This window comes from Melozone crissalis, unplaced genomic scaffold (genome assembly GCF_028551555.1).
Source record: "Melozone crissalis strain CALT ecotype California unplaced genomic scaffold, PUWL_Pcris_2 ptg000027l_1, whole genome shotgun sequence".
NCBI classification, from domain to species: domain Eukaryota; kingdom Metazoa; phylum Chordata; class Aves; order Passeriformes; family Passerellidae; genus Melozone; species Melozone crissalis.
The window spans coordinates 78673455-78694890 of NW_026535805.1; the positions used below are offsets into that span (position 1 = coordinate 78673455).

The 21436-nt window shown below is 37.0% G+C and overlaps 1 protein-coding gene across 1 annotated transcript in view; it reads left to right on the forward strand.

Moving 5' to 3' along the window:
• The window catches only part of COL9A1 (collagen type IX alpha 1 chain), a 61879-nt gene that overhangs the window by 19876 nt on the left and 20567 nt on the right, over window positions 1-21436 (forward strand). Inside the window, exons 13-28 of the mRNA XM_054279915.1 lie at window positions 4737-4760; window positions 5076-5129; window positions 6676-6729; window positions 8294-8326; window positions 8421-8477; window positions 9194-9247; window positions 10462-10515; window positions 12698-12751; window positions 14127-14180; window positions 14839-14892; window positions 15075-15128; window positions 15236-15289; window positions 15503-15556; window positions 16653-16697; window positions 17511-17564; window positions 17662-17715. Of these exons, the coding sequence (XP_054135890.1) occupies window positions 4737-4760; window positions 5076-5129; window positions 6676-6729; window positions 8294-8326; window positions 8421-8477; window positions 9194-9247; window positions 10462-10515; window positions 12698-12751; window positions 14127-14180; window positions 14839-14892; window positions 15075-15128; window positions 15236-15289; window positions 15503-15556; window positions 16653-16697; window positions 17511-17564; window positions 17662-17715 (807 nt within the window). The remainder of the gene's footprint in view (window positions 1-4736; window positions 4761-5075; window positions 5130-6675; window positions 6730-8293; window positions 8327-8420; window positions 8478-9193; window positions 9248-10461; window positions 10516-12697; window positions 12752-14126; window positions 14181-14838; window positions 14893-15074; window positions 15129-15235; window positions 15290-15502; window positions 15557-16652; window positions 16698-17510; window positions 17565-17661; window positions 17716-21436) is intronic.

A 21436-nucleotide genomic window follows, 5' to 3' on the forward strand; every position in this document is an offset into this window, starting at 1 on the left:
CCCAAAAGTATTTCTGAGGTTTCATAAGTTACTTTAAGGAACAGTTTTGTCTTCGTATCTAAGTGTGCAAATATTACTGAAAGGTTATGTTTGGTTTGAATGCTGTAGAAAAGAAAGGAACATATGCAACATATTCCCAAGGTTTGGACTTTTACCATTCTTTTCCATCTCTTTGTGAAAATGCTATGGAGATGAGAGAGCCCATGTTTCATTTGCATATGGGAGTCTACAGCTATTCCTGTTTTCAACTTCTTGCCATGTGTTTAAATGGCATCACTGAAGTGTAAATTCAGTGAGACTCCTTGTGCTGTTTTGCAGTTCTGTATGAAAACAGGCCAAAATATGAGAAAGGACATGCAAAGAGTACTGTTCCAGTTAGCATGCAGATGGATCTGACATCCATTTTTAGGGGCTGAAAATAATTGTAAGTTTTAGGAATTTTGCTGGTAGAGAAAGTGAATTATGGTTGGCATGTAGGAATTTAGCTTTGGAAAAACCTCAAGGAACATGAGTAAATAACAAGATGGCTAGAATAAATTATAATAAGACAGCATATAATTAAAAGTTAATTAAAAATTAGAACAAAATTGGATGAATTATTTAAATTAAATAGAAGAGGTATGGTATTCTAGTATAACACTCCTTGTGCATTTGTATTTTTGACCTTTTCCTATTAACTTTCATCAGATTTATATTTAACAATTATTTTGATAGTTGGCCATAGAGAAAATTATAAAGTTATTCTTGAAGATGTGACATTATAGACCTGTTCAAACTCAAGATGAATCATTTTGTGGACACTTCAATTTTCATGGAGGCTCATTCTTACCTGAAAATTTGGAAAATAGTTAATATAACGGCTGGCTGGTCTGCAGGCTCAATATATGGGCTGAATTTAGTCACAGAAAATGGCAGAACTGAGGTAGGTTCTAGGTAGACTGAAACCCCTAGATTTTTCTGTTAGAGAGGGGTTTTTGTTTTGTTTTGTTGGTTTTTTTATGTCAACTAGATGGGGAAGTAATTTCTGGGTTGTAGGCAGTGTATATTACTAGATACAATCTAGCTGAAAAGAAGAGGTAGTTAAACTCTGTCAGGTGTGTTTGCTCAGATCACATGGGAAAAAATGATCAGAGGGATGGACAACCTATCCCATGAGGAAAGGCTGAGAAAATTGTCATTGTTCAGCCTAGAAAAGACATGGTTTGAGGCTGACATAATTGCAGCCTTCCAGTACGTGAAGGGACCCTACCAGAGAGCTGGAGAGGGACTTTTTACACGGGCATGTGGTGGCAGGACAAGGGGGAATGGCTTCAAGCTGAAAGAGAGTAGGTTTAGATTAGATATTAGGAAGAAATTCTTTGCTGTGGGGGTGGTGAGGCACTGGAACAGGTTGCCCAGAGAAGATTTGATTGCCCATCCTTGGAAGTGTTTAAGGCCAAGTTGTATGGGGCTCTGAGCACCCTGGTCTAAGGGAAGGTGTCCCTACTCATGGCAATTTCAGCTAGGTGATCTTTAATCTCCCTTCTATACCAAGCCATTCTGTGCTTCTGTGATAGGAAAAAATGGGGAAATAAAATTGATTTACTGAAATACTTGGTTAAAGTACTGTGGCATTTTAGCCTGTCAGCCAGAAGAAAAACTGAGTTGGGGGAAACATACATGGTTTTAGCTCACCATTTGCAGAATAATGCAAGAATAAGTAATTTAAAACCCTTCAGAATAAGTGGATGCATAAAACATGTACAAAGAGGGTTAATCTCAATTCGGAGGTAGAGACATTAATTTGGGAAGGCAGGAAACCGGTCCAACTTGTCAAGGTAGAATGCTGATTCTTTTCAGAGCAACAGGACTTTTGTCACCATGTTTTGAAACTGTAAAAGCAATAAATCTGATAAGATTTTGGAGCATTGTTCAAAGCTGAGAGATTTTGTTTGCCCTGAGACTTTCAATCCTAAGGTGATAACGCTTCAGTGAACCTCAGTAGGGAATGCCTTGGGAGTTGTTCTGCTTCTGCTTAATAAGCAACTGAAGCTTGTATTTTCAGGTGAATCCACAGGAATATTTATAATGAGGAAAGGAGAATTCCAATTTATTTTAAAAAGAGAAAAGATGGATATTCTTAGTCAACTCATGTAATTTCCCTTGTACTTATTAAGATTTATCCTTAGACCTCACATGTTAGGAAGAAGCCTAGTGATTGATTTTGTAGCTCCATTGATGTTAACCCATACATGCTGAGTCCATATAGAGAGATTAATACTCAAAATAAAGCTCATAGGGAAGCCTGTATAAATGCAGTTTTCCTTCTGGGGAATGGCTGTATGCTACTGAAGAAGTCATGCAGCTATTGGAAGATTCTCAAAATGGCCAGCACTGGTCATCTGACCTTTAGTGAGATTGTACCTACTAACAAAATCCACAAAAACAAAAAAAAACCAAACCAGCAACAACAACAATCCCCACAACACTGTTACCTAAACAAACAAAAGACCCCACTATAGAATCCCAACAGAACCCACATACTGTAAAAACAAAACAGAAAAATAACCCCCAACAAACCAGTAGAAATGGTAGTGCCAGACTGCAATGGTTCTAATTTTCAGATTCAGAGACTTTTGGAGAAGCTCTTTCTACAAATGTGAAGTAATGGGTCTGTTTAACCTTTGCACTTCTTTGGTTTGATCCATGAAACCTCATTTACCAGAAACATAGTGAGCACAATTATGAATCTGCATACTGCCTACATGATTAATGGAGTGCTTTGGTGTAATTATGCACTGCTTTGAATACTGTCAGTGGCTTTTTGCAAGTGGAGTAGTCCCTAGATAGTTATCCAAAGACTTCATTTTTCACAAAAACTCTTAAGTTGTTAAAATGCTCAGTACAAACAAAATCAGAAGCCTTGGGTACAACGCTAATTAGTTTTAAATTATTATCACTGTTTTTCATGCTCCTCTAGTGATATTTATCAGCCAAGTTAGGACTTCTGGGTATCTTCAAGAATGAATATTAAGGACATAAAGTTTTATATACAGCATTTGCTTCTCTGCTGCTGTCACCTCTTCTTCCCCACAATGTACCCTGGCAATCTTCAGTTATCATCCCCATTTTTTACATTTTTTCCTGCTTCATAATTTTGTTTTAATTTATTCTCTTTATCTCATCTATTTGGCGGATAATCTTTTAAATGACAAGGTTAAAAAGTTCTTAGAATTCTTGTGATTGATTCAAGTAACTTTTTTTTTCAAGTAATTTAAATATGCTGGTATCTCTGACCTGTCCTGGTAGATGGAGCTGGGGCTGCTACATTAAGTGCATCTATTGCACTCTTCAGTCCATTCTCTCTTTTAGTTCCCTCCAAATTTTCTATGAGCTGATATTTGATGTGGCATATGGGGAGGACTGTGTGTATTTAGTGACAGAGAATTTGAAAATATTTTAGGATCTGCTAAAACACAGTGTCCAGCACAGGGTACACTTGCAAACACTGGGTTCTTTGTGGTGGATAGCAAGGGTTCTTAGCAGATTACAGGCTAGGTGCCTCTGAGACAGGGGATTGCAGACTCTGGGTTGCTGGCCAGAGTCCCTGCATTTTGCAAGGAAGGTGAGGAGATGCAGTGGAGTGGTCAGAGGAGGGGAGAGCCTTCTCCTGGGCCCCTGTGTGGGCTGGTCACAGTAGCTGTAGCTGCTTCTTCTGGTGTCATTGACCTTCCCTGCCTCTGGTAGGGGGTGTGTTAGGAAGGGGTAATCCAATGAGACCTGCAAGCAGGTGGTTTCCTTCTTTCAGAGGCAGAGGATATTATAATATTGAATATGTGATGCAGTGAAAGTTTGATTTGTCCAGTCAAATATAGATATATATGTGATGAATTGTAGCAAGGCATTATGTAGGTTATGCAAGCTTAATTTCTGCTGTGTATTAAATGGTTAAAATGGAATGATTCTAATGAATACTTGAAATTTTCCCTGTGTTATACTGACTTTTCTAAACAGGCTTACAAGTACAACCCTGGATTGACATTCAGCCCATTTGCCTTATTACATCAAATCTCCTGAATATTTAAGTATATTTGGGATTTTGCATTTTAGTGTTTCATATATATCACCAACACTGTTCTCCATAAAATTTTCCATTTGCTTTAGTAGTGCAAGACCAAGGGATCTGTTTTCTTAGAGGGAGTATATCATCCAAATAGGCAGAAACACAATTATATCTTGGGCATTTCTCGTTAAAATGATTCAGAACAACACTGATGAAAAATATAAACAGCAGAAGTTTGGTGTTCTTTCTCATAACCAAAAACCATAAGTTTAATGGATTTAGGCCTCAGGGAAACATGTGGGGAAAAAGTTCACTTTTATTATAAATTCAAATGTACCTTTAGAAGGAAATTATTGTAGCATAGATATATTTATCGTGGTACCTTATAATTAGCTAAACACAAAGCCTTTAATGTCTTCATTCCCTTGTGGAAGTACGTATGTTTATAAATATGTGTAATGGTACTGCAAGGCAAGTTAACCAGTAATTTAATATTCTATGCTGATACCGACTACCTAATAATAAAATTGATTTTTAAGAGTAGTTAAACAAGTTTTCAAAACAATTTTGCAGAATCAAATGGGGACTTTTTTACACCTTTTTTTTTATCTGAAAGACTCTGTTCTTGGAAAAGAGCTTTACTAAGTTTGGAATCCTCCCCATATTTCTGATCTCTTTTTTCCATATTTCACAGGGCAAGGGGCTTCTTGGGCCACCTGTAAGTATCAATTTTACAATTCATAAATATACTGTTCAATGAATCTGTTTGAATATTTAATAAAGCTATTATACTGCAATTGAAAGTAATTCAGTGCAAAAAGAGATGGGTTTAATCCTGATGTTCTGTGGCTATTATGTATGTTTTCTTCCGCTACGCCTGAAGTGTTGTGTAGGTCTGTGGTATATGGGGCAAGAATATTGGTGTCTGAAGGCATGGTTTGTTGTTTGTGAGAATTCCATGTTCCCAGTCCTTGGATGTTTGTTACATTGGTGTTATATGGTATAGAAATATTATTTACTTTGGTTGTTGCAGGGTCCAGCTGGTGCAGCAGGACTTCCCGGGGAAGTAGGTCTTGCTGGTCCACCTGTAAGTACTGCTGTGTTTGCTGAAAATGCAGCTTTATTCAATTAATAGAAGGTATTTAAAGAAAAAATGGGCCATCTAAATAGTATTTGGGCTATCACAGCATTTCCAGTTTTTTTCTCTGTCGTGATCAATGGTAGAAGAAGGATTATGTTTGAAGCTCATCAGAAATAAGAACAACATGTAGCACAAAGTCAGGGCCACCTGTCAGATTAGAATTAAACATTTCAGTGTGTCCCATACCTAATTCTCTTATTCAAGGAAAGCTGAAATAAAAAAGCAAACCTGACAGAAAGACAGGAAATGTAAACCTTAACTACTCAAACTACTGATTTTCATTTGCACACCAGCAGTGAGTATGGCAATTCAGTGTTTCTTCTCTGTCTCACTTTAAGTGTGGCTCCATCTATTGACCTTACTGCTGAACTGTGAGCTCAGTTGCACCACACTCCTGTTTTGACACCACACTTAACTGAAATGGAAGCTGAAACCAATTGGTACTTTTCTACTTGAAATCTGAAATAGCATTAAAATTTTATTTAATAAAACCTACTTTTAAATGCAATTATATAAATGAATTTAAAAAAGAATATTAAAAACTACAAATTTGCTTCAGAAGATGATCCATCTAGCTCACTGTCTTGTCTGTAGGAAGGGCAAGAATGGATACCAAGGGAAGTGTACAGGCTATTTATAAAATGGCATTTTTCTGTCACACATTCTGTCAGTCAGTTGGTAGTTCAGAGACTGCCTGAATCAGAAATTGCATCTGTGATGCCTTTTCAAAAGCTGCATGTGAGCCTATTCTCCATTAATGCAGTCAGCATCTGAATCCATTTATATCCCAAGCCTCCATAATACATTGTAATGATGAATCCCATGATATAATTATGCATTGCATGGAAAATTTGGCTCTATAGTTCTCATGTTTTGAGATTTAATACCTTTTCTATATTAATCTTGTTTATTGCATTTATGACTTAGTGAAATGTAAAATTAATATTGAAATGACAATATTAAGTTAAAATATGTTCTCTGCCCAATTATTAGATCTATTTTAATTAAAAACCTTCAAAAACTAATTTGCAGAGGTTCCATATTCGCTTTACTTATAAGAGCACTTAGCATCAAAATTTCACAAACGGGAAAAAATTCTAACTTGGCAAATTCCTCTTGTGCTCTGAAAAAGTGGATTTTCTCCTCTGTCTCCTTTTGCCAGTTACTATAATTCTTTTTGTTCATAACTTAATAGCAGTTATAGAGGAGGAGTGCATAGATAGTCCTGTGGTCAGGTGTTTCAGTTTTCTAAAGCAGGTGAAAATGTTTTGCTTTTCTTGTGACTCCTATTTCACAACATGGCTGCTGTTCTACTGGAAAAAGTAATTTTTCCATTCTGTTCTGGGAGTCGTGTTGAGTTGATGTTTTACTGCCTACCCAGTCTGTCCTTTTGAACCCACTTAATTTCTCACTGTTGTTGCATGCTCTGATTTTGTGACTGCTGTTTGTTATTATTACTATCAATCAACTAAAATATTTTACCCTTTTTAAGGGAGATCCAGGAAAAAGAGGGCCACCAGGACTACCAGGACCTCCAGGTCCTCCTGTAAGTGAATATGTTTAATATGTGCTTACATCTGAATTTTGTGTTGTTGCTGCTTGAACAAATCTTCTCCCCGAGTTCTACAGCTGAATACTGACTTTAGGATATCAGAAAGATTTTGATCTTCCACTTAGAAAGCAAGTTTCCACTTTTTATTGTCAAAAAAAGGCAGTTCAAAATGCAAATTTTGTAGCTTCTGTCAGGATGCCTTCCTGTTTCTGTAAACTGCAAATTCACGGGTTTTAAATTCCCCTGTGATCATAATACTGTAAATGTAGTCTTTGTTGGGCCTCACTGGTATTACCTCAGCAGAGGAAGGCTTTTCTCTGTTAGGAGAAGAAAAAAATATTTGGCTCATGAGGCAGAAATACAGACTTGCAGGTAGGTTGAGTTCTAATGTCTTTCTTGCAATCAGATCTGCTTGCAGGGAATAAAAGAAAGCTTTATAGCAGTGCTTTGCCTCTCCAGGGGAACAGCTATCTTTTTTTAACCTCTGGGGAGGAGGGATGTGTGTTATGCCTTTATCTTGTGGCAAATTACCTGCCCAGAGAAATAAAATGGAGAGCTTGGCAGACACATCTCAGTCTGGGGGCTGGGAAATGCAAACCACTGGGAAAGGTGTTGTGCTGATGTCTTCCTCTGCTGGGAACCTTCTCTCCCCACTTTTGGGACAGATCCTAAATACATATGCTTTATTTATGCTATGTTTCTTGTTTTAATGCCAGTTGCCAGAGAATTGGAGGCAGCATTTCAAAAAACGTGAATGGTAAATTGGAGAAGAGTAGTCAGTGGTGTATTGTGCTTCTATTCCTTAAAGTTTTGTCTGTTTTAGGTTTCTGGAGTGCCACAGTCCCACTCCAGTTGATAACATTACCACCCAAATACTCTTGGCTTTTAAAAATCCTTGTGCATACAGGACCTTTCTTTAGGAGCTTATTCCTTAAACTCTCCTGTGCTTTTCTCTGAAACAGTGTGCTCCCTCCCCCAGAGCTCCAGAGAATCCAGCTGCTGCTGTGAAATAATCTTTCTCCCTGTTGTGCCTCATAAACCTCCTGTTAGCTTCCATCAAGTATTTGATTTAATATGAGAAAAGGCCTTCCCCCCACTGAGTCAACCTCATTGTACACTGATGTCTAGTTTATTGCAACTGTCATCTACCAATACTTTTGGGAAAATTGTTTTCCCTGTAAAAATAATTTTCTCTGTAAAGACCTGAATCTTTTGGTGAATGGCACAAAGTTATTCTTATTGTAGAAATTGCCTTGGTTTCTGTAGGAAACTAATGGGGTTTGGATATATTTGTTCTATATTTAACAGAAGGTATATTTGATGTAGTTTAAAAAGCAAGAGAAATATTTTGGGGATTTTTGAAAAGCTGTTCTAAGATAAAGGATGGGACCTGCAGTCCTATAATAAGGTTAAGGTGCTTTCCATGTGAGAGATGCTTTGGTTGATTGTATTTCTGATTCCATTTTGGATAGTAGTTTTGTCTAATCACTGTGTTGCCTAATGACTCATGTCTTGCTATTTCTGTATTGCTGATTTTGATAAATTTAATTTAATTTAGGGAACGATTGGCCTGCAAGATGGTGACCTGTTGGTAAGATTATTGTCCATGTTTTTATTTCTTTTTAAGTAATCTCAGACAATCTTATTCAGCCTAAGGGGTAATAACTATGTGAATGCTTTTCCAGTGTCCCAGTGCTTGTCCTCCTGGCCGTCCAGGACATGCTGGCTTAATGGGTATGAAGGTAAGAGAGCTTGTTTGTTCCAGCATTCCTTCCAGAGGTGCTGTCTCAAGGCACTAGGAAGGGTAATTACTGACTTGAAAAAGGACATTTCCCTGTTAATTTCAAAAAAGATTGCATCACTGTGGTTGCTTATGGTTATTCAGCTCTTGACTGCCAAAACAACCTGTTGTTGTTGAAATCTCTTGCTATTCCTCTAACCTTCACTGTAAAATTTATGTGTGGTCCTGAGAGGATTAAAGTGTGAGAAGGATTGCTTCATTCACTTCCTGGATAATTTGTGCTCTGACTCCGGAAACTCTAAATATTTCCCCAAATCCTTGATCTTTTTGACTTCTTTTTCTCTTCCTGGGAGACCTGTAACATACTGAATTGGAATTCGCATGTTTTGAGTCTCCTTTTAGCTAAGATTTTTTTAAAAGATATTCTTTGCTGGTTTCCAGAAATACTGTTGGCCTCAGGAAATTTTTGTTGGATAACATAAGAAGTAATACTAACCTGCCAAGAAATGCAGCCTTGTTAGATCCAGAAGCAGAGATTTTGAGCATGGTACTTAGTAAGTAGTGTTTCCTAGACAGGTGAGGAAGGAGTAGTGAATGGGGTTTGAGAGGGAAAAGCAAGACAGCTCTCAGTAGTCTATGTCTGCTTGGGAAAACTGTATTTTAATTTTGAATAGTCTCTATTTATTAATTTATTTTGGTTTTTTGTGTTTATTTTAGGGGCAAAAAGGTTCAAAAGGAGAGTCTGGTGAACCAGGAAAACAAGGTTATAAGGTAAAATAAAAAAAGAGGAAAAAACTGCTGTTGTTTTTAGCAAACTTACAGTAGTTTAGCCTCATCTTCAAAAACAGTATTATATTCTGTTAGAAGTATTAATTGTTTTAACAGAATGCATGAAGTGATACTACATATCATGGTGCTCCAGAGTAACCAAAGGCACTTCTCTATTCTTTATTCACCTGTACAATCTATTTATTATGATGCACAAGTCATACTCCTCTTGCTTTTGATTTTGATTGTTCAATTTAATTATTATAAAACTTATGGGGAAAATTAAAGCTAAGTTTATTAATTGAAAAACTTTCAAACGTTTAAATGCAGGATAATTCCCTTTATTTACCAAGTTAGCTGCAGCACAGATGAGTACTTAAATGAATAAGATGGAAAAATACATTTGAGAGGGAAAGGACATAGTGTAAGTTCATAAAGAGAGGCCAAATCTGATTCGTCTTGAAAACTGAAATGTTAACTCTCTCAAGGTGTTTAATTTGAATTAACCTTTTTATATAACCTCTTTAATATTGAAATATTTACAAGTAATTTTCAGATTTGCCCTGCCTTTGTCCATGCTTCAATGCTGCAGGGAAAACCATTAGAGAAAACTTTTTGCACTTTTAGTCTGGAAGAACAAGAATTCATAGAATCCTAGAATATTAAGAGGTTGGAATAGACCTTAAAGATCATCTAGTCCCAGCCCCTCTGCCATGTGCAGGGACACCTCTCACTAGAGCAGGTTTCTCCAGGCCTTACCCAGCCTGGCCTTGAGCACTGCCAGGGTTGGGGCATCCACAACCCCCCTGGGCAACCTGTTCCAGTGTCTCACTGCCCTCACAGTAAAGAATTTCTTCCTACCATATAACCTAAATTCCCCCTCGTGCAGTTTGTACCCTTTACTCCTTTCCTGTTACTGCAGTTCCTGACGAAATCCTAAAGGCGTTAATGCCAAGAAAAATGGAATGACAGATTAAGGGTAAAATATCATTATTCTTTGTACTGAGGTTTCTTTAAAATTACCCTTTTGACTAATAATTTAATTGAATGTGAACCTAAATTAGTATCTTTCTGAGGAAGTGGTGTGACTTCATTTGGATTTCTTTCAAGTGGGATATGATGACAGAAAGCATTAAGTAGGACATGCACCTCATACAATGACACAGCAGTATGCACAGTATGGATTGGCTACAGATTCATTCCTTTTGCTTTCCCAGGGTGAAGAAGGGGACCAAGGACCCAGTGGTGAAGTGGGAACTCAAGGCCCTCCAGTAAAGTATTTCCTTTTAAAATCTTACTCATTTTCTTCCTAATGGCATATATTTTTTTCTTATTATTGTCAGAAAATAAATATTACAAAACTTCCATACACCTTTCTCTTTATTCTGCATTATTGTCTATGAATCAAAGTAGAATTATTTAAGTCCCTCCTAATCTACATTATTGCTTGGCACAAAGCTCCATATAGTTCTATGGAAAGGCTATCTTTAAAAACTATTTCATGTCCTCAATTTTGTGTTCTGCTTAGATTGTGAAAATAGTTGCATTTTTTCACCTTCTTTTTCACAATTTTGATGACTCTGACTTCATTGTTTTTGAAACACAATCAGCTCTGAAATTCAGACTTAGCTAAGATTTGAGGATGAAGTTGTGACCACTGAAGAACAGGGTTTTTTTTTTCCTGATGTTTTTTGCCTTTTGCACAGGGAGTATCCTTCAATCATATCTGGTTATTTTATTGTCCTGAATAACTGTGCTTCATTATGACACATAGCTCTTCAGCTTGTTCCCTATGAGGAGCTCTTAGGGTTACTGTGACTGGAAAGGACAAGGGAACAGAATAAAGGGGTCATTCTAAGGAGGAGAAACAGGCATAACACCTTTAATTTCTATGGTTTATTTTCTGATGGGGTCTCATGTTTTTTTCTTAGCTGTAAAATGCCATTTATTTAATGCCATTGCTGTCCAGATTTGATGCTATACAGGAACTTACCTTTAGGCACATGACACCTAAATGCTAAATCACAAAATTCTCTATGAACATAAACATATGACAACATAAACCTCTGGATTATGACTAGAAAAAGGTAAAGAACAGACTAAATAAAGGAAAGAGTCCATTCCTTCTGATGATTGATCCTGAAAAGGTATCCCTGAGGCCCTGATGCAGACAAAGTGCTTAGGTAAGAGGCAGCTTCTGCTGTCTGAAAGGACTGTGGGGACCAATTCATTTTACTCATTTTTATTAAAATTTATGATTCATAATATGCAGAAAGTGATATCAGATAGATAATCCATGTGAAAAAGGACACAGAATGCTTTAGAGGCACAGATGGAGAGTCTGTGGACTCTGCTGTATCTCCTTATATGCTCCTTACATAAATGAATGAATGGGGATGAGTATCCAGTCTCCACCACAGCACCTGCAATCCAACCAATGTATTCCACTGACAAGATCTGCATAAGATAGCCACCCCTGGGAGAGGTGTTGTTTTTGATAGAAAGTATTGGATACCACAGTGTGCTTACTGTGATCTGAGGAGCAGGAGTAAGCTGTGTTCATCTCCCTTGTGGGGCTGCTGTAGTGCTTGTTGCATTACCATGATTTTCCCCACCTTTTGGGCTGACAAGGTTTCAAATGTTCTGTGCAAGATTCCAGTCAGCTTTGTGAGGAGCAAGTAGAGGCTGCCAATGTAGAACCTGCTCGAGGACTGGGTTTGCCCAAGCTGTGGGGAATGGCCTGTAGCTGTTTCAGTAATGCAGCTGCAGGACAAGCATGTTATGCCTGGGGGTTTGGTCTCTGCAGGGAGGAGACATCTCAGGCAGTGTCAGTCTCTTGGGAAGAGGAAGACAGTGAAGCCAAGTTTCCCACAGGACTCTTTTTGAGGGAAAGTGATAGAGAGAAAGTGATGACAGCTGTGATGATGGTTATGATACATCTTCCTGCATTAGGATGTCTACTCAGTTTAGCCTCTTAGTGAACACATAAACTTAGCACTTGTACTCTCAAAAGCCTTGCTCTTTTTTATCTGCCCCTGGGGCTCTGTCAAATCTCCTTCATCTGTCCAATCCCCCACTTAAGACAACTTAGCACTTTTGCAAATTTGGTCATGTTCCTTTCACACAAGCTGCAGGTCAGAATGCTTCAACTCTGAGGTAACCAAGAAGAAAAATTAATGGGTTTTTTCTGTCCTTGTGGTGTATTTGTGGTTTTATAATACAGCCTGATAGTTCTGTTACTCTTTTTAAAATTCTAAAATTAGTAAAATATCAAATTACCATATAAGTTAAGAATTCTAATGCAGCAGTAGTTAGAGGTCTCCTTTAATACTAAGAAAATAGTTGAAATAATTGTTAAGAAAGGGTGTAGAACTCTTGAGTCTTCTTTCTGAAAACTAGGACAGTTCTGATGAGAAGAATTAAGCATAATTTGAATATACTTTTCTATTTCAGGGCATTCTAGGTATCAGAGGTATAACTGGTATAATGGGACCTAAAGGTACCAAAGTGAGTATTAACCTTTCTTCCTATAACATTGCCTGTATTTAAAAAAATGTACACCTCTGAATGTTTTAAAAGCTTATTTAAGCTTCTTCTTTATTTCACCTGTATTTTATTTCTCCTGCCAGCTGTATTTCCATAGCTACTGCACTTCTTGTTAGGAAGAAAGGTAGCTCAGTCCTTCTGATTGATAAAAGACATGTAGTCTTTACTCCTTGCCCCCACTCCTTGCATTTATGGCAGTTTTACATATATGCAAGTTTGTAGTTAGCAAGATAGCAAGTTATAAGAATTATAAACTATAGCACATTTTAATTAAAGCTAAAATTTATTAAGTACTCCCTCTGTGATTTGTATCTTCCTAAGGCTTTTTACTTCCATCATCATCTGAGTTTTAGTCGGGAGTTTTTATTGAGAGTTTGTTCTTTTCCCCATTCTTTCTTTGACATCTCTGTGTCTTAAATTGCTGCCAGTGGGATTAATATTTATTGGGTTCTTACTTTGCTGGACAATTTTCCTTTTGTTTGTCTAAGTCTTTCTGTCTTTTGTTACTTCAAACCTGGGTGCTACATTTCTATTCTCATGATCTTGTTAAAGCTGTATAGTAAAAATTTCTGAAAGGAGTAGAACACAGCAATCCTGCCATTGTCTCCTTCTCCAGAAGTCAAATCATGTAAATCTTGTGATCATCTGTCCTTAGAGGCAACATCAAATTTCTCCTGATTATGAATCTTCTCATGATTGATCCTTCCTAACATCTTGGATGTGTTGGCTAAGCTATTACTATCTTGTACTTCACTCTTCTGGCCTTTGTGTGTTCTAATTCTTTGCAGTTATTTGCCTATATTTTCTGTAATGTTTTGTCTACTTTAAACATTTACTACATCTGTTTGACTAATGAGTTCCATGTTCTCTCTAAATCTTTTTTAAAACGTTTTTTTCTCTCCATTTACCTTTATTTACAGGGCATTGATTGCATTGTTTCCTTGAAACATACGCAATAAAAATAGCAGCAGTGCACTTGATGATTTCTCTGCATAATTTGATGTTATTCTATTATGTGGTGAAGGATATAGTATTATTAAAGAAGACACAGAGATTTTTGAAGTAACATGTAAAGGTCTACCTCCTTCCTAGATTTTTAGAGAGTGATTTGAATGTTGTTTTTTGACTGATATTTTTTTAATATTTAAATATATTTGCTTTCATATCTCCACAAAAAAAAAAGAAAAAAATGGATTTTTTTTTTTTAATTGGAGACATAAAGCCCTCTCATCTGTAGAGACTTTGTAGCTCCTAGCAAAGCAGGAGGACATATAAGTTGTTAGTGCTCCAGCAGCTCACTTTAATATCTGTCTTGTGTTATCTATTTGTTTGGTAGGGAGCTCGTGGTCTTGATGGTGATCCTGGTCCCCAAGGTCTTCCTGGTGCACCTGTAAGTAGAGTTTGGGGTTCTCCCAGCACTTCCCAGTTAGTGCAGCTTTGCAGCTGTGAATCAAAGAAGCCTCTGATTAATCCAATTCTATTGATTCCCCACAGGTGAATAAATGATATTACAGTGATACCAAGTAATGTCTTAATGTTCTCAAAGAATTTGAGGTAGATGAACCCATTTTAACTTCTTAGTATGTTATGGTTTCCTCTTCCTGCTGTGCATTAGGGTGGCTTGGAATTTTTCAGGTATCAAACCAGAACAAAACTCATACAGGGTGATTTGGGCAATTTTTGTTGGAGGTTTTTAGTGTGTGTTTTATTTGTTTGGGGTACTTGGTTGATTTTTTTTTTCTTAAATTCTTCCTTCCTCTCTGCTTCCATAGCTGGAATTTGTGCTTGTAACTCTGTGTTAAACAAGTGCGACATTCTTTGCTTTGACACTCCTGAATGCTCAGGTGATGATGGCTTGAGCTGTGTTTTTTTAAAATATATCTGTCAACTGCAGTTTTAAAAAACTGCATTTTTAAGTATAGTGTGACTTTGAGTTGTCTACTTTCACCAAATATGAATTATATTTGTTGATTTTCTGAGAGTTTTAGCTAAAAAATACAAGGAAGTTTATTCTGATTTTATTTCTAAAATTTATTTTTTTTCTGTAGGGGGATCAAGGACAGAGAGGTCCACTAGGAGAGGCAGGTCCAAAGGGAGAAAGGGTGAGCACAGACAAATTTTGACTCTTGTTGACTTGCAAACATTAATTACTTAATGGCATATAAACATTGCATAACTGGTACTCTCTAAATAATGTATATCTGAATGAGTATGCATTGACATTCTTTTCAGCTGCCATTTCATTGTCTTTAGCTTAATTTTTAAATATTGTTATTATTCTTAGGGTCCTCAAGGTACAAGAGGAATAAATGGCCTCCCTGGGCCTAAAGGAGAGCCTGTATGTATATTTAATTTATTTATTTGCTTCATTCAATGCTACTTTGCATATTAGGACTTAGGCAAAATCTTTTCACTATTACAATAATTTTTTTTTCTTTTTTCCAGGGTTTACCAGGAGTTGATGGCCGTGAAGGGATCCCTGGCATGCCTGGAGCTAAAGTAAGACACAACTGGCATGTTTATGAGCTTTGGTAGTGCCCTAGATTTGTTCATTAATTTGTGGCTGCTGCTCATGGCTTTATGCACATTATTAGGGTAATTGAATTAACATTTCTGTACTACAGATCCAAAAGTATGTCAACTCTGTGTTCCAGAAATAAAATTTTCCGTCATGTTTGATTTGCATAAATTACAACTTAAAATGTTTTACAGGGTGAACCAGGAAAACCTGGAGCTCCAGGTGATACAGGGCTCCAGGGATTGCCAGTAAGTATTGAGTATTTTACCTTTGAAAGGTAGGCTCAGTTCAAATCATAGAAAGGCTGTGTATTGGTTGATTTGACTCTGATGTTGGAGTAATTCTAGTGAAAATCTAAGCAAAAGGCTCAGGGGACAGTGTGTGTAATGCAAGGGGAAATTCTGCTATGTGTCTGCAAAACCTTTGTACAGCAGTCTAAATCTCCTTAGGATGCCATTGTGGGGAGCTTGGCCTCACAATACACTTGTGGCCAGGATGTGACTCTTCTTGTGTTTCTCCTACCTGAGACCCCCTGGATCCTATGGTGTCACCCCATAATTAGGGCTGGTCTCTTAATATTGGCTGGGGCCCAGCTATTCCCTAACTGGGCAGGAAAAGCTGAGCTGCAAGTCTGACATACCTTCCATGAACAATCATCCTTTGATATTCTGCTGGCTCAGAACATCTGGAATGCATCACACTCCTGCTTCTTTCTGTGGGTGGCTTGGAGGTCTCCAGTGTATTCCCTGTGGGGAACTTACAGGGAATCACTGGTGCTTTATGGCTCTTGCAGAAGGTAATCCTTGTGCATTAACTAAGTCTGCAAACTGTACCAGTTGTCAAAAACTAAATAGAAACCCCTTTAAAACACTTTGCTATAGGAATAATTGCTGTGAGGAATAGTAATGGAGATGTTTTAAGACAGAACTGGACATAAATTTGTAATACTAAGTGAAATCCTGAGCCTGGAAGACAATTTAGTAAAAGCATACTTGCTGTGAGCTGTTGCAGAGAAGTGAGGAGGGAATGAAAAATGTCCAAAGGTATCTGTAAAACTCTGCATCTCCAGTCTCAGCACACTGGGACAAGCATGTATTTCTAGTCTAAGACAGAAAAAGTCACAACTCCTCGCCTATCCATGCTACCTTTGCAATTTATGAAGAAAGATTAATACTTCTTATCTGTTACTTTGTAAACAGAAAGAATTCAAGCTTGGTCCCTTATTGAATAAGTGTTTTAATATAAAATAAAAGGATTAGAAATACTCAAGCATGAGAAATATTTTTTTAGACACCATTTCCAATCATCTTAACAACAAATAAATGTAAATCTTTTTTCTTTCAGGGTTTCCCAGGCTCTCCAGGTATGAAAGGCATTCCTGGCCCAAAGGTAAAACATCTTGAGTATTGTTTTTCTTATCTAAAGTACAAATAAAGTGCTAAAGTATCTAAAGTTCTAAAATATTCAATGAAATTGTACTAACCTTCTTGTGTTAAGAGACAAACCTTAGGCAGAAGGAATACAGTTTTTATTCAACTTTGGCCTGTACATTTTCATGATTCTTGTGCTACATTATGTGGTTTTCATTATTCTAGGCATTAAGTAATACCCTAAGAAGGCCATTTCCTTTTAAGTTTGTGGAGATCGTTGCTAGAGAAAGATTTTGATGTGCCTACCTCACTGCATCTTGAAATGAACCATCTTGTAATAAGAATAGTATTTATAGCCACCCTAAGCTGTTTCAATCACAGGGGTTGTTACCTCTATTTAGGTAGCACCAAATTGCAGCATCAATTCCAATTTAGTTTAAAAAATTGTTGTAAGATTGAGAAGGAGGAATGTTTAAGACAATGAGGCTTGAGTTTAGCTGTAAGTAATTGAAAAAGAAAACTAGACTGAGACATGACTTTTGTCTGAAATTACATGGAGTGATATTGCCTTCTGCGATTTGAAAGCAGCAATCAAATCTATTTGGGATTTGTCAGCACATAAACAGCAAAGGAACTGAAATCTGTTTTTTGAAAAATTAGATAGGAAGTTTTGGTCAAAGTTAAAAGAACACTAAAAATAAGGCAGAAGTTATAACATTAACACAGGCTGATTGTGTTTAGACCTTACTGCTTTGCTTATTTTAATTTTTGATTTCAAAATGGAAATGCAAACCATTGGCTCTGCTAATATTTTTCATCTTCTGCCCAACAGGGTAATAAAGGTCCTCCTGGGGTGCCAGGGTTAATGGGAAATCCTGGTAAACAGGTAAAACCATTAATCTTATACAAAAGATCTAGAAATATGTGTAAAAAAAAAATCACTTCTCCAATTTGTTGCATTTCAAATTTGTTCCCCAAAACAGGGTCAGCAGGGCCCAGAGGGAGAAGCAGGTCCAACAGGACCCCGGGGACCACCGGTAAGTATGGAAAAAATTTCTAATTGAGCATATGTAAAATTGCGGTGTCTCAAGATAGGCTTGCTGAAGCTATAGCCACAAGGTAAAATTATTATTTATCTGAAGTTCTAATTTTGAGCTAAATACCAGTTCTTTACCTTCTTTACCAAGGGAATGTGCATTGCCACACAGAGAAATACAGTCCTATATATATCCAGTAATGTCCTGTGGTTGTTTTTGGTTTTGGTAACAAGTTAAATTTTTAACCTTTGTTTATATTCTTCTTGTCTTTGTCTTTAAATGTTCTGAATAAAAGACAAAAGAGAGGGAATAAGTGTGTTTTGTGACACACTTATTAAAAGCTGGAAAAAAACTCCTGTTCTTCCACTGCAACAGTCTGGTTGGCATTATTAACATTGATATAGTGGTGTGAAGAATAACATTTATCTTTCATTGGAAACACTGCTGTTGTAATTTCTTTCCCTGGAGATTTTCCTTGACACTAGAAAGATTTGGAAGATTGGAGAAATTGCTGCTGGGCAGGTAGCTTGCTGCAGAAAATAAATCTGCTAAGAAAAGTGAACTGATGGTATTTGTTAAGGCTCAGTTTTGAGGACAAAGAACAACTGGATACTGGAGAGTGTTGGGTACTGCTTCCTGATCCTCTCTAGAGGGGACCTGACATAGTTTGAAGCTGCATAAGGCTGATCTAATTTCCCTTTGCTGTTAATCCTTCTGGGTGGAGAGGGATGAGAGGATCAGTGATTTGAAGAAAATTTTCATGCACAAATATTCACTCTGATGACATTAACCAGACTTCAGGCTCTGCAAGCAATTGCTTTTCCAGGCTTCCCTCTTGCCACTGATACCCAGGGGATGATTTCCTGGAATTTCCTGAGCTTCTGCTATAATGCAGTGACACAAGTTTTGCTCGTGCAGTTGTAGAGTGATTCTCATTCAAGGTTTAGTGAGGTACTGTCTGTGATATATTTGTAAGGGTCAGGAATATCTTTTCTGAACTAGCTCCTAAACATGCACCAGCAGTCACCCAAGTAACAGATTCCATTCTCTTCTGCTTTTTTTTCCCCCTGTTGTTTATGCTGTCAGGTGCTAGATGTATTAATGACATCACATTTATTTTGGACAGTTTTTGCATTGCTGCTGTGTCCACAGCTGCCTAAGGATGATACAGAAAGGGGATTATAAGGGCATTTACTAGGATGGAATACAAGCACCTTCAGCCTACCAAACACTCAGCTTGCAAACAAGTTTTTGTTTTTGTCTTAATTTTTATTCTTTATATTTAAAAGTGTTGGGTACACTTGAAAAGGTTTTCAGCCCTGTTCTTAGGCTGATACTGTACACTTGTGACAGGAACAAGAATTATAATTGAATCAGACCAAAGTAATTGCCCACTCTGATAATGCACTGTAATCTGCTGAACTATTCTTTTAATCCTTTCAATGTGAACATGAACTTACAAAACCAGCAGTCCGTAGAACAGGGGTTGACACACAAGGTTAATTATTAGTAACCCTGTAGATGAACAGAAATACTTAAAGCACATTAAATAGAGTGATATTTCTTTTTATCACTCTAGAGACCAACAAGATATCTGGATTCCTTGCCTTTATTTTCCCTGTGTTTACAAAGTGCACTCAATTTGGAAAACATGTAAAGATTAGAACCAAAGCATAGAAAGAAAACTTTTGGTCAATACAACATGGAGAAAGGAAGTAAATTATTGATGATGAAGTAAGCTTGTATGTATTCCATCAAATAGTAAGCTGCTTCTCATCTGTAGTTCCCTTAAAGCCATGAAGAGTCTTGGATAATAACTATGTTGGCTCTCATCAGAGGCAGCTTTAGACTACAGGCAGCATATGACTGGACTAACTCTCTAATTTAATTTTATTTTTTTTAGGAACACTTTACCTACACAAAAAGGGGTTTTTTGTTTAGGAAGGACAGAGTGTTGAACTACTGAACTTCAGAGAGCTTTGGTCTAATCTGAGTCAATATTTATTTCAAGGGCAGAATAAAGAAGGTTTTCTCTTTCTTCTGCAGCATGTACATGTAGCAGATACATTTGAACTTCAGCTTTTAAGATTCTGCCCTTCTATTTTTAGGGAAAAAAATAAATCTGCTGGTTAAATAATTCTACGTGGCATGATTTTCAAACTTCTAAAACTAGACAATTTGGCAATAAGTTGAGAAAAAGCAATTATAATTCAATTGTAATTGTTCTAAAGAGAATTTTTCATATATAATTTTTTTCATTTCTTTCCTAATTTGAATTTTTTTCACAGTTTTAACACTTGCTTGTTTTAGACCAAAGTTGCACAACCAAATGCTTTCAAAGCCTGAGGAATTTATGGTTACTCTTCAGGTATTTTTCTTGGCCTAGTTCTTCTTGTTTTGAATTATACACTTTATAATTATCTGCAGTTCTTTCTTTTTTCCTCTCTCCCTTTGCTTCGTTTTATTTTTGCTATAGAAGACTCAGGCAGAAGTCAGGAAGGGTTGGGCTTGTTCCTTGGAGAAAGAAGAAACCTTGATGTTTTGCAGGATATGGGGAATTGTAGTCCCCTAGTATATTGGTTGCACAGCAACAGCCACATGAAATCCTCTTCACTCCCCTATTTCACTTACCCCTGTTCTTTGCATTGCAACTGTGGGAGACATCATGGCTGGCAGCTCCAGAAGGGCCAGATCTCTAGAGAAAAAGATGTCTGGGCAAGATCTGTGGGGGCATAACAAAGCTGACTCTGCTAATATGGCCAGCAGACTGGTATTTGCATTAGGGAAAACCTACATGCCCACATTTGTGTTATATTTAAAAATCATGGGACTTTTCAGCTTTTTCTACTCTCAAAAGACATTTTTTGAGAAAAATTTTTCACTTCAACTAGTTTTTTGAAAGGTTACACAGGAGAGCTCTATCATAAGTGTTTTTTGAAAGGTTACACAAGACAGCATTGTCATCAGTGGCTCTGTGGGACAAATAATACTTTTGTACTGTTTGCCAAATAACTTGTAGAGTCCCCTGTCATAAACCATGTTATTTCAGTGTATTGTATTTTTAAACAGCTGTTGGAATGTAGTTGGAAGATATTGTTACTAAACAGAAGATTCAAATTTTGGCTTTCTGTGAATCTGTAAACTTTCACAGTTTCACAGGGCAGATACTAAATATTTGAAATACTAAATACTTGAAAACAAGATTACTAGCTCTAGTTAAAAACTCATGGCAAACTCATGCATTAGGAGACTTTTCCCTCACCTCTGACATAGATCTCTAAGAGAAACTTGCTTTAAAAAGTATCATTGTAGTCTATTATTGCTTTTCCTTAAAAAAACTTCAACTTGCATCTGAGTGTGTAGGGGAAAAAAAACCCTTTTGCTATCCATGTGTTCAGTTAACTAGAAATGTGGAACAATGTGGAAATTTTGTATTTTATTTATAAATGAAATATATTCTCCACCCCACTCATGGTTAACCTTATGTTTTCTTCACATTGTTCTAACCAATCCAAGTAATTACCAAACTCATTTGTGATTTAAACCTTTCTAAGTCAGTCATCATGGCAGGTGGGCCAAGGGAAGGAATTCTCAAATGTGGGAGTGTCATTCCTAATCAGTGGAATTTAGTCATGCTCCCTAAGCTGCTTAACCATTTTCTTTCATATTTGCTGAGATTTAGTAATCTAATTTAGTTTCTCAGAAAATACTGACCCCTGCC